Source organism: Giraffa tippelskirchi, chromosome 1 (genome assembly GCF_054371585.1).
Source record: "Giraffa tippelskirchi isolate mGirTip1 chromosome 1, T2T-mGirTip1v1.2.pri, whole genome shotgun sequence".
Classification (NCBI taxonomy): Eukaryota; Metazoa; Chordata; class Mammalia; order Artiodactyla; family Giraffidae; genus Giraffa; species Giraffa tippelskirchi.
The window spans coordinates 223824610-223837521 of NC_137275.1; the positions used below are offsets into that span (position 1 = coordinate 223824610).

The 12912-nt window shown below is 52.7% G+C and overlaps 1 protein-coding gene across 32 annotated transcripts in view; it reads right to left on the minus strand.

Annotated features, from left to right (window-relative positions):
* CDK5RAP2 (CDK5 regulatory subunit associated protein 2) overlaps positions 1 to 12912 on the minus strand; it is a 180182-nt gene that overhangs the window by 42708 nt on the left and 124562 nt on the right. For 29 of the 32 annotated variants that reach the window (XM_081528276.1, XM_081528247.1, XM_081528278.1 and 26 more), the window contains 3 exons: positions 9093 to 9324; positions 5950 to 6072; positions 1871 to 2426 (listed from right to left, as the gene is read on the minus strand). In XM_081528276.1, the coding sequence (XP_081384402.1) occupies positions 1871 to 2426; positions 5950 to 6072; positions 9093 to 9324 (911 nt within the window). The remainder of the gene's footprint in view (positions 1 to 1870; positions 2427 to 5949; positions 6073 to 9092; positions 9325 to 12912) is intronic. The other 3 variants (XM_081528228.1, XM_081528257.1, XM_081528324.1) reach the window with 1 other exon arrangement.

Here is a 12912-nt window from a genome sequence, read left to right on the forward strand (position 1 = left end):
CGATTTCAGAGCAGCTAACAAACGCTGGGACAGAGGTTCTTCTGCAGCACTCTTAACCTGTATGAAGCCCCCAATTAAAGTACAGATTGGCAAGGACAATGAGTTTCCACTCACTCTTTAAAAATACCACTCGGAATTTGTAGAAACGAGCCCTCCAACGGGCAGGGGACCCAGCACAAATTCTCAGGAATGACAAAAAGGAAACTGTAAGGTGGGAAAACAAAAACAGGAGTCTCTGCTCTTGAGGGAAGGGTCATAAGATAATTACAATCCTGACTACCATTCACAGAGGGACTATGACCCATCAGCCACGGAAGTGGGTGTTTTTTATAAGTTATCTATTCCTCGCAACCTCCTAACAAATGCATGAATATCTCCCTTTACAGGAGAGAAAACTGCCTCTTAGACATGGCAAAGTCAGTTAAATCGTGAAGGTTTTTGACTCAAATAGGGTTCCGCCTTCAAAGCCTAACTAAACCATGCATCACGGCCTCCCGGCGCCCCATCTGTCTGTTCCTGTGCGAGCGCGCAAGTTATCAGTCAGCACGGAGAAAAGCACAAGTTGAGGAAAGCGTGGCTCCGTCTTCCTCACCGACTGTGGGTGCAGGAAGCTGGCCCCCGAGTGGCTTCGCTTCACTACCTTCCTTGAAATGATGACCAGTGACTACCTTCGAGCCCACGTGAGCACAGAGAGGTCATGTGACCACAACACTGCAAACGGGGCCAGTTTAACGAATGAGAAAATACCTGGGCATCAGTGCGGGATATAGTGGGCTGGCCCAGCCCGCTCCACAGACCCTGCCAGGCTGCCTTCTCGGTCACGGCAGCCTCTCTGAGGCTCCATTTGCTCGTCTACAAACACACGGTTTAAGATCACCTCCTCCTCAGGTGACTGTGAGGGTTAAGTTAGAACAGTGCCTAACCTGGGGTCTGACACCACTGCCTTTCAACAAACGCCAGCTGCCTTCAATCACACTGTATGCGAAGCCTTGGAAAATGCACTCTGGCTCCTGAACAACGAATTCCGAACAACGTGTCTGTCTCAAATTAGTTACGAATGAAGGTCAGCTTTACAAATGATCCCATGTTTGTCATATCTCACGAAGCAAAACTGTATATCTCTATGCCCATAAAACATATCTTCACGACCCAAGAATTCTTCTCTTTCAACACAGGCTTATTTCTCTGAGATGACCTTAAAGGGTAGAGATACGGAAAATATTTATTTCCTTCCCACCCTGCCTAGGACATCGGTTTCAGCGTCGCCCACCCCTCCCCCCTGCCCCCCTGCAGGACAGTAAAAGCCATTAACAGGGTCAGGAGTAAACACTGCCATTCAGCAAACGTGCTATAACTCACCAAGTGACTGGTCTAAAACCTTTACCCTGCATCCCGACCTGAGCCTGGCAAGACCTGCTCGGCCAGTTTCAGAAGGCACAGGCCGAGTCTGTACACAGCCGGTTTTTGTGGCCTCACATGTCACGTCCCGAAGGCGTAGCTCCTTACTGTTAGTGCTGTTGGGCAGTTGCTAAGTCGTGTCCGACTCTCTGAGACCCCAGGGGCTGCAGCACACCGGCTCCCCTGCCCCCCAGTATCTCCTGGAGTTTGCTCAAATTCAGGTCCACTGCGTTGGTGATGTGAGCTAACCATCTCGTCCTCTGCCGCCCCCTTCTCCTTTTGCCTTCAATCCTTCCCAGCATCAGGGTCTTTTCCAAGGAGGAACTGCCTCAGCTGGGCCATGAAGGCTTCCCGGGCACATGCCCAGCGCCCCTGCAGGGCAGCACCCCTTTCCAGTTCAGGGGCGCCCACCTAGTGGCAACGTGGGGGAACTGCAGGCTTACCCGGGGGAGAAGGCAGAGGTGGGACATACCTGGAGGGCGAGAGGTCTCTGATCTTATTCTGCAGGTTATGGATTCCACCGAAAAGCTCCATGTTCAAATTCTGCTCCTTCTGCGGCTCATACCCCTGGCCCACCAGCTGCTGTCCGAGGCTCTCCAGCGTCCTGCCGTCCACCATCTTTGGGGCCAGCGGGTGGAGGATCTTCATGTGCTTCACGTAGCGGACCTGGCGCAAACTCGAGAAGGTCATTTCTTCCTCGTTGGTACTGCCCTTGGACTTGCTCAAGCCGTCCTGGGCCCCTTCCGTCCCACACAAGACCGTGATGACAGCCTCGCTGAACCGGGAGTGCCTCTGCAGCTGCAGGATGAGGTTCCGGTAGCCCTCGAGCTCCGTTTCCAGGTCACAGATTTTCCGTTCTAAGTTTTCTTTATCGCGCGGGTCAGTCCCAACCACATTGACTTTAGTGGAAAACTGACTGTTGGAACTCAAGTGCGTAGCTGCTGAAGGGGGGTCTGGGAATTCTTCAGAGGGGTTCTCATCACCTGGGGGCGAGACGGCAGGGTCATCTGGCTGGTCAACTTCAGAGTCTGAAAATCAAAACACGTTGACGTCAGTCTCGCCGCTGCTGCAATCTAGCCCTCTGCCCTGGCGCACAGCCCCCGCCAAGCAGAGACACCGCGGGAGCCTCCTGCCAAGCCCCTCTGGCTTGAGTCCTTCCCTCTTCCCTCTCAATCCAGCCTCCTCCTCAGAGCGACTGTGCGGAAAACTGAATTCCACCATGATAACCACCCACCCCCACCTACAACTCATCCAGCCCCCCACCATCTTGAGGATTAAATCCAAACTTCTCACGGTATCTGAGACCCTCCATGATCGAGTTCCAGGCAACCTTTTCAGGGACACGCTCAGCCACCACCTACGGAGACTCCCTCCTAAAGCAACCAGCATTCCCTGCACACCGCAGGCTGCTCATGCCTCCCTGCTTCTGCACGTGCTATTCCCCCTCGGCCGCCTACTTTACTCTCTCTCAACGAGCTCCTACTCATCCTTCAACACCAAAATCTGATTGTCCTTCCTCTGTGAGCCCACGTTCAAACTATGCAAAACAGTCACTCCCCACTGCGCTTCCACGGCACCTGACATGTAACACCCACAACAGACATATCACGTGCTGGGTGCCGGCCTAGGATGGACATCTGGCTTATTCATTTATTTACACAGCAGTTAGTTACTGGATTCCTCTCCCTTACTGGACTGCATGTTCCTTCCCAGCCGGAACTGGCCTTTCATCTTCACATGCTCAGTGCCTTGTACAGCCCCCAGCCCAGACCAGATGTGAAGGGCTGAAAACATGGAGAAAGAACGAAGTAACATCAAAGACGAGCGATTCCAAAATCCACAGCAGGTAAGAGTCATCACCTCATTTCCATGTCTACCAGCTTCTGGGAGACGCCATGATGTCTCCTATAGCGAGGAGTTATTTGGCTGACTCATAATCCTGCCAGGAAACATCTCCTTACAGCTAGTTTAAATCCCCATGTTTGTGGCCCAACTCCTGTGGGAGGCAGAGTGGAGCTGCAGGAAGAATACACAGCTTTGAAGGCAAAGAGAAGAGGGCTCGCATCCAGCTTGGCTACTTGCTGGCTCTGCACAGACTTGGGTAAGAACTCACTGCCCGGAGCTTCGGTTTCCCCAAAGCAATATCTTATTTGTTGTTGTAAGGCTTCAAGCTCAGGCCTGAGTCTAGAGCATCTGTCCTTAACCACATGCCACACTGCCTGCTGTCCAAGGGAGAGCTCAGCTCAGGACAAGCAGCTGTCTGAATACATAAGAGGCAGCAGAATATAGGAGAAAAATCCATCTCTGAAACTCAGCAGAGCTGGTTTCACACTAAGACTCTAACCACTTAATGGCTGTGTGACCTTAGGCAAGTGCCTTAGCCTCTCTGAGCCTCAGAAGCTTCATCTGCAAAATGGAGAAAGCACCATGATTCTGCTTTTGTCGTTAGTATCCGATGGGACAGGATCTGCAAAAAGACTAACAATGTCTGGCACACAGCAGTGAAGGAGACCAACCGATATGAATATGCTCTGCTTTCCTGAGGGTGTTCAAAGAGGTCTCCTATTCCAGGAACATGTGAGCAAAGGCTTGCGGACTTGGGGAAACATGGGCAAGGCAGCAGGCGCATTGGTTGAGATGACCGAGGAGACCACTCAGAAGGAAAGGCACACACACATCCTTGTCAGGCTGTCTATTCCAATTTCTGGGTTCTGCAGCTGCTCCTTGTGGCTTTAAGCCCATTCTTGTCTCTCTGCTCACGATGCACATATCATAAAATAAACTTCTGAATGTTAGAAAGCCACTGCTGCGTGACATCAAGGAAGCATTCCTAACAGAGCATTTTTCCTGCACAGAATGTGTTATAATCACTAGCCCCTGAGGGCCTCCAAGGTGGAGAACATGTCATTCATCTCTGCTTCTCCAGTGTCTGGCCCGGGGCCTGGGGCAGAGGAGGGACTCAGGGAGTCCTGCTGGGAGAGAGCTCAACAGGCTTCTTTGCTATGAGTCACACTCCAAGGCAAGGAAATATCTTTGCTCTAACAACCTCCTGATAATGGAATTTCATGGCAGGAAGTGACGTTCACTTATGGGAATAAAGATCAGTTCTGATGACTTTCAGGAAGTAATCGTGAGGCAAAGACAAATGGAAGCCCCATACAAATGTCCTTTTGTGATATAGACTGTGGCCACCTCTGCTGTTTAGACATGCACACGTACACACAAACACACTCTCATTATAGCTGGGAGGTATCATCCTCACATTCCCACTTTAAACTCTGCTCCTTCCAACTCCTTTAGACACTCGACACTCAAACTTTTGACTTCAGAAATGTCCCTGATCTACAGCAGTTTGTGACTTCACAGAGGCAAGGACTGATTTCTGGGCACCTTGGCCAGTACCCAGGGAGTCTCGCGGCTCAGGGTCAGCACGGCCACGCGGCTCTGCAGTCTCTGCTCTGCAGCCCTTGATAAGGTTCCAAGGCAGGATTTTTTTTTTTTTTTCCATTTAAAAATCACTGCGCAGCACTATTCACAACAGCCAAAGCATGGAAGAAACCTAAATGTCTATCGGCGGATGGATAAAGAAGGTGTGGTGCGTATAGACAACGGAGTACTGCTCAGCCATAAAAAGAACGAAATGATGCCCCCTGCAGCGACAGGGGCGCAACTAGAGATCACTATACCGAGTGGAGGGAGTCAGAAAGAGAAAGACGAACACTCTATGACATCACTCACAAGCGGAATCCAGAATAGAGCACAGACGAACCTGTCTGTGAAACAGAAACAGATTCACAGAGAGCAGACTTGCGGGTGCCAGGGAGGAGGGGGCAGGGAGAGGGCTGGGCGGGGAGTTTGGGGTTGGAGGATGCAAACTGTTACCCTCAGAATGGATAAACACAAGGTCCTGAGTACAGCAGAGGGAACTGTATCCAACACTCTGTGATAAACCACAATGGAAAAGAGTGTAAAAGAGGATGTTTCTGTGCATAACTGAATCTCTTTGCTGTACAGTAGAGGTCCCCAGGGCCATTTATTTACATTATAGGAAACACTGAAGTTCTGGACCTCCATACAATTCAGCTAAGGGGCACTCGATTACCCAGGAGAGTGGCTTTCTCCTCAAAGCCCAGGGCCCTAGGAAGCCCATGACCATGCAGTCAGCACCCTGACTGGGGGCCTCGGGAAGTGTACGCCACTGGGAAGAGGGCCCACAGCCCAGGGTCTCCCCAGAGACTGGGCAGGGCTGTGTCCTCCAAGGCCGAACCACCAGAGCCCAGCCCACTGCCTGGTAGAAAAGTGTCAGACAAATGGACTGTCCGCTCGGACAGACACCCAGCGGGCCTCGACTCGTCCACCTACCTACCAGCCGGGTGGCCCTGGACCAATTCTCTTTAAAAACCCCAACCTGCCTCCTCATGTGTCACACAGGGACAGCGAAGACGCCCTAAGATGCCCATGGCGGGGCTAAGTCCTGATTTTTACATGAAACCCCCAAATGGTGCCTGGCACAAAGCCGCTGGTCAACAGGCACAGGGGATGAACTCTCACCGGGCTCGCAGGCGGCCTGCTGATCGCTGTCCCTTTCCTCTTCTCTCCAGATGCAGGGCGTGGCTTCGAGTCCTTCCTGCTTTCCCGGGCTGTCCTGGTAGGCTGGTCCCACGAGGCGCTGGGCTACAGGCATCCGCAGAGAGAGAGAGCAAAATAAGTAAAACCCTTGGCTTGAAACTTAGCCAAGCAACTAAGAAGAACATAAAGATACAACAGGGAGAATAAAAACACTGGGGAGGCAAAATGCAATTTATAAGATAAAATTAATCTATCGAGCTGCCATAACAGGACATAAAAAGCACAAATATACTGCAGCCTGTCTGAAATGGTTTAAGCCCAGGCTCTCGAAAAACCGTGAGTGAGAAAATGAATTCCAGAGACTTATGCCCACCCTTCCCAAGAAGAGAGGCCCTCAGGGCCCGCCGGGCAGCTGCCAAAGTAGCACCTGGCCAAGGCACCCCTGGGCCTCAGCAAGAAATCAGAACATTGTTCAGTGCAAATGGCAAGCCCCGGGCAAGGTGCCAGGGCCTCAGTGCGACTCAGCCACGTCTGCTTCCTCCCCAGGGCAGCCCCACTCCTGCCGCCTGATGTACTTAAGTACCTGTCCCTGCTCCATTGGACAGGTTACCCTCAGAAGGCAGGGACTGCATCTCCTTCCCTTCTCTCCCCCACTGTGTGCAGGCGGCCAGGAACATCACAAGCGCCTGGAGAACATTCACTGACTGTGTGAACAGATGCCTGGGTGGATGGGTAGGGGGATGGATGGACAGATGGATGGATGAAGGACTCTGGGAAAGGAAGGAGGAAAGGAAGAGCAATCCTACCAAAGGCCTACTTCATTGGAGGCCGATCTTAAAACCGCCACTGTGCTAAAGCCAAGAGACTGCTGCTTTGTCACTAAGTCACATCTTTTGTGACCCCGTGGACTGTAGCCTGCCAGGCTCCTCTGTCCATGGGATTCTCCAGGCACGAATACTGGAGTGGGTTGCCACTGCCTTCTCCAGGGGATCTTCCCAACCCAAGGATCAAATCCCGTCTCCTGCATTGGGAGGTGGATTCTTTACCACTGAGCCACCTGGGAAGCCTCAAACCCAAGAGAAACTAAAATCAAATGGAAGAGACTGTTGGCTATGGATCATCGTAAAATCCACACATGCAGTATCAGACACTAGGCTCTGGGAAACACTGGGGGTAAAGTAAAGGCTGAAACCAAGCAGCTGGTTCCCACCTGGGCTGGGATGTCAGCCCACAGTGTGACCGCAGCCAAGACCCTTTATCTCTGAAACTGCTGCCTCAGCGATCAAGTGAGAATAACTAGTGTGCCTGCTCATAGGACTGGGAGGAGGATTCAGTGAGACCACGTGTGTAAAGTGGACAGCGCGGCTCAGGAAGTAACGGGCACTCCTTTGACTGTACTTACGGCCACAGGCAGGCAGAGGCCCCCAGCCCCCTCCCCGCCCCGAACTGCTTGGATGCAACCCTCCATGTCGGCCTGCAGCCGTTCCTTGGCAAACACTGCTTCTCCGGCAGCCTCCTCAAGAGTGGGTGCATCTTTCCTCCCTCCCTTGTACCATGGGCCTAGAAATGAGTGAGTGCCTTTGCTCATCTCTGAAACTTCCAGACCATCTCTCTTCTCTAAGAACTCTGGTTTTGCGGCTCATGCTATGAGATTACCCCACCGCCGATCCCACCTTCCTGCAGATGTTGCTGTTGTTCAGTCACTCAGTCGTGTCCGACTCTTTGCGACCCCACAGACTGCAGCACTTCTGGCTTCCTTGTCCTTTACCATCTCCCAGAGTTCATTCAAACTCATGTCCATCGAGTCAGTGATGCCATGCAACCATCTCATCCTCTGTCGTCCCCTTCTCCTCCTGCCCTCAATCTTTCTCAGCATCTGGGTCTTTTCCAATGAGTCAGCTCTTCGCATTAGGTGGCCAAAGTATTGGAGTTTCAGCTTCAACATCAGTCCTTCCAATGGACATCCACGACTGATCTCCTTTAGGATGGACTGGTTGGAGGTCCTTGCAGTCCAAGGGACTCTCAAGAGGCTTCTCCAACAGCACAGTTCAAAAGCATCAATTCTTCAGCGCTCAGCCTTCTTTATGGTCCAACTCTCATATCCATACATGACTACTGGAAAAACCATAGCTTTGACTAGATGGACCTTTGTTGGCAAAGTAATGTCTCTGCTTTTTAATATGCTGTCTAGGTTGGTCATAGCTTTTCTTCCAAGGAGCAAGTGTTGCTCACAGCATATTTTCTTCCTCCCCCTGTGATATATAAGCTGGACCCAGATTTGGTCTCGTATGTTCACTATCTCTCCGGTGCCCGGCACACAGGAGAATCTGATACGTCCTTTCTGAATAACTACATAAAAGATCACTGTTCTTGCTATTGTGTCTGGTGTCATCCGCTCACAGCAGAAGTTCAAAATCAGGAGCCAACAAAAGTGCTCTTGTGGATTCACGAACACTTTGAAGATGACGGATGCTGCTACACACGTGCTCACCTGCTTGCTCTGTGAGAGGGCCCTCAGCATTCCTGACTCTCAAAGGGGCAACATGTCCATGCACCCCTGTCTTGGGCTGGGGACCCCACTGAGGTCTCCCTCTGAGTCTAGAGTCTCAACCCGAGACTCTGTACCCCAAGGGCTATCTGGGGAGCTCCCAGGAGAGCACAGACAGCAGGTTCCAAGGGAGTAGGGAGGCAGGTCAATTCTAGAAGCCATAAAGTCAGCAGGGTTTGCAATTAGCCCTGAAGGACCCAAACAATTGTGGCCCAGCCTTTCAGAGAATGCTGCAAAGAGGACTGAGGCCTCCACAGATGGTGCCGGGGAAAAAAAAAAACCACCCAGATTCAAGTCACGCCGCGACTGGAGCCCCGGACAAGCGCAGTGAAGGGAGCGTGACCCTGCAAGGCCTGGGAGCACGACCCGTCCCCCCGCCCTCCAGAACAAGATGCCAACAGTGGCTGCGCTTTCCTCACTGTGTCCCCTCGATGGTGTATTTGTCAAGATTAGTCACTGCAATTCAGGAAATTTATCCTCCCACCTATTGCGATTCCAAACAACACGGCTGACATTTTGGGCCGCGTTGTCGGGCCGTCCATCTTCTCGTGGAGGACACGTTTTCCTTGATGCTTACCTTTCGGGAGCGCTTCCTCTGGCACCGGTCGCCCCTCCGTCACAGCTTCAGCCAGAATTAACTTCTGGTGAAGCTGCTTGTTGCGGATTTTCAATTCCTTCAGCTCCTCCTGCAGCTTTAGGACCTGGGCCTGCAGTTGGGCCACCTCCTCCTGGGAGGCAGGGAGCCGGCACATGCTTCCCAGCGATTGCGACGGTTTTACCAGGACAGGCAGGCGCGACTTCTTCGCATCCTGAAAGCACACCCGGGTAAACAGTAACTACAGTTCCTCTGGTCGCACAGTCGACCCGCTCGTGCCAACCTCAGACAACAGGACTCAAAGCGGCTGTTGGGTCACGGCCTCTCTGCTTACCCCCCAGCCCACAGCGCTTGGGTCTTGGCAGGGCCCCTCTCTGAACCTCCCAGCCTCCAGAGGTCCCCCTCTGACTGACAAGGGCCAAGCTCTTCCCCTCGACACCCTCTGGCCCCGGCCTGCCATCTCTCTGCACGTTCCAGACGCTCTCTGTACGGCAACCTTTTCCCAACACAATCTTCTGGGCAACATTCCCCAGAAGGAGCTCCTTCCCAGAAGGAGCGTCTGGGAAAGCTCCTTATCTATGTCCTCATTTCCCATCCTTTCTTCAACCCAAGACAACCTGCCTCCCGTCAGGCCACGAGAACCACCCTTACTAAGGTTTTCGGGGCTACATGCCCCTAGCCCCATGGCCATTTCTCAGGCCCGCGGCTCCTGACCCACCCATCCTATACATGCCCTCCCAAGTCAACCGCAAGCTCAGCTCTTTCATTCCAGCAGCCCAGGCCCCCACCCCACAGGTCCACTCCGACAGCCCCTGCCTGCGGAGTCACGGCGCCCTCCACTTGCTGACAGCCCTGAGCCTGGGAGTCATTTTTAAAATTCCCTTTACGGGCATCACCCACCTTCATCACGCACCAGGTTCCACTAATTCCAGCTCCCAGGTTGTCTCTGAATTCTTTTGCCTCTTCTCATCCTCCGTGGCCACCACCCAACTCCAAGACGCTGTGAGCGTTCACCCCGGTCACCCTGGCCACTGCAACAGCCTCCCCAGGGGCCTCCCCACACTCATTCCTGCCCTTCTAACCCACTGGCCATACTGTACCACAGCAGGCAACCCATCCTCCTGCTTAAAATGAACTTAATCATTCCCCAGTTCCCGTATGACAAAGGTCAATGCCTTTACAGCACAGCCCCCATGCTGTGCATGACTGCCGGCTGAGTGACCCACCACCTCTCCTCCACACCCCCACTCCCCAGCCACAGGGACCTCCGACCGCTTCCTCAGAGCGCCCGGTTCCTGGAACCGGGGCCATGGCATAGGCTGTCTCCTCTGCCTAGGATGCTCTTTCTTGCCCACCACCACCTCTCCCACTAATCCCGATACATTCATTAGGATTCAGCTCAAACGTGCCTTCCTCAAGAGAATGGGCCTTGGTTCCTCTGTCATGTACTCACTGCTCCCTCGGAATTCTCCTCGGAAAATATTAGGACCATTATGATAAGTGCCTATGCATTTCCGTCTGTCTTCTGCACCAGAAGCTGTACTCTAGCCACAGCTTCCAGCATAAGAACTCACATACGGGAAGGCAACGGCACCCCACTCCAGTACTCTTGCCTGGGAAACCCCATGGATAGAGGAGCCTGGTAGGCTGCAGCCCATGAGGTCTCAAAGAGTCGGACACGACTGAGCGACTTCACTTTCACTTTTCACTTTCATGCACTGGAGGAGGAAATGGCAACCCACTCCAGTATTTTTGCCTGGAGAATCCCACGGACGGAGGAGCCTGGTGGGCTGCCGTCTATGGGGTCGCACAGAGTCGCACACGACTGACGCGACTTAGCAGCAGCAGCAGCAGCAACAACTAGGTGCGGAATGAACGTACAAACACTATCTTTAGAGGCCAAGTGGGGGTGCCTTTCAAGTGGAGGAAGTCTAAACAAACTCAAAAGCTGAGAAGAAAGATATGAATCTAGAATTCAGAAAGAACTATGACAACTCAATAATAAAAACACAAGTAACTTAATTAAAAGATGGGCAAACAACCTGAAAGACATTTCTCAAAAGGAGATACATAAAAGACCAAGAAGCAGGTGAAAAGATGCTCAACTCATTTGTCATTAGGAAACTGCAAATCAAATCACAGTGAAATACCACCCCCCCTACGCCTTAGGATGGTTAAAATCAAAAAGATAATAATGATCGTTGGTGAGAATGTGGCAGAATTAGAGCCCTCACGTCCTGGTGAAAACTTCTGTAAACTAGCCACAGCCACTTTAGAGAAAGAGTCTGGCAGTTCCTCCAACCATTAAACAGAGTTACTACATGACCTAGCAATTCCACTCCTAGATAGATACCCTGGAGAAATAAAAACACACGTATACCCAAAAACTTGTACATGAACGTCCATAGCAACATTATTCATAATGTCCAAATGTCCATCAACTAATGATCGAATAAATGAGACGTGGTATATTCACACAATGGACCATCATGAGGCCATAACAGAAATGAAGCACTGACTCCTTCGACAACATGAACAACTCTTGAAAAAGTTACACTAAGTGGAAGAAGCCCGTCACCAGAGAGCACAGACCACATGATTCCATTTACATGAAACATCCAGAACAGGCAAATTTATAGAGACAGAAGAAAGCTTGGTGGTTGCCTATAGCTAGGGGTGCACAGGCAGAGAATACAGGAAGTGACTGCTAAGGGGTTCAGGGCTTCCGCCTGGGATAAAGATACAGTCTAAACCTGACTGTGGCTGCTAAAGGTTGGGAAACTCACGAAGGAGGAAATCAGCCAAGCCTCTCAGGAAGGAAAGAAGACGGCGCTCTTCCTGCACATTCTAGGATGTCCAATGCTTTCCAGCATTTTCTGCCATAATCCTCAGCTAAACTCTGCATTTCTGGAGCTCACAGGGTAAGAGAAGTTATTATGCCTATTTTCTGGACAGAGAACTGAGACATCAACCAACCAGTCCAGTATCGAGCAATAAGAAGGTTGGAGAGCTGAACCTCCAACAAGCTCTTCAGACATTACTGCCCGGTTAAGGAACGTGAGACCCTTTTACCCTGAAATTCCAGGCAAGAGAGAGAAGAGCTTCAAGGACAAGAACAGTCTGCAGCGGCGACGGGGACACGTGGGGGGGGTGGACGTGGGGACGGGGACACGTGGGGCGGACGTGGGGACGGGGACACGTGGGGGGGACGTGGGGACGGAGACACGTGGGGGGGGCGTGGGGACGGGGACACGTGGGGGCGGACGTGGGGATGGGGACACGTGGGGGAGACGTGGGGACGGGGACACGTGGGAGGGGCAGACGTGGGGACGGGGACACGTGGGGGGGACGTGGGGACGGGACACGTGGGAGGGGCGGACGTGGGGACGGGGACACGTGGGAGGGGGGGACGTGGGGACGGGGACACGTGGGAGCGGAGACGTGGGGACGGGGACACGTGGGAGCGGAGACGTGGGGACAGGGACACGTGGGAGGGGCGGACGCGGGGACGGGGACACGTGGGGGGGACGTGGGGACGGGGACACGTGGGGACACGTGGGAGGGGCGGACGTGGGGACGGGGACACGTGGGAGGGGCGGACGTGGGGACGGGGACACGTGGGAGGGGGGGACGTGGGGACGGGGACATGTGGCAGGGGGCAGACGCCTCGTCAAAGAGAGCTGGAAAGTGACAACCATTTGTTTGGCCCTCCATCTCCAGCGATCTTTATTCCTGGATCTGAATCTGTGTGTCATATGGCAGCAGAGAAGACGGCTCTAAGCGCACAAATGCCAAAGTCAAT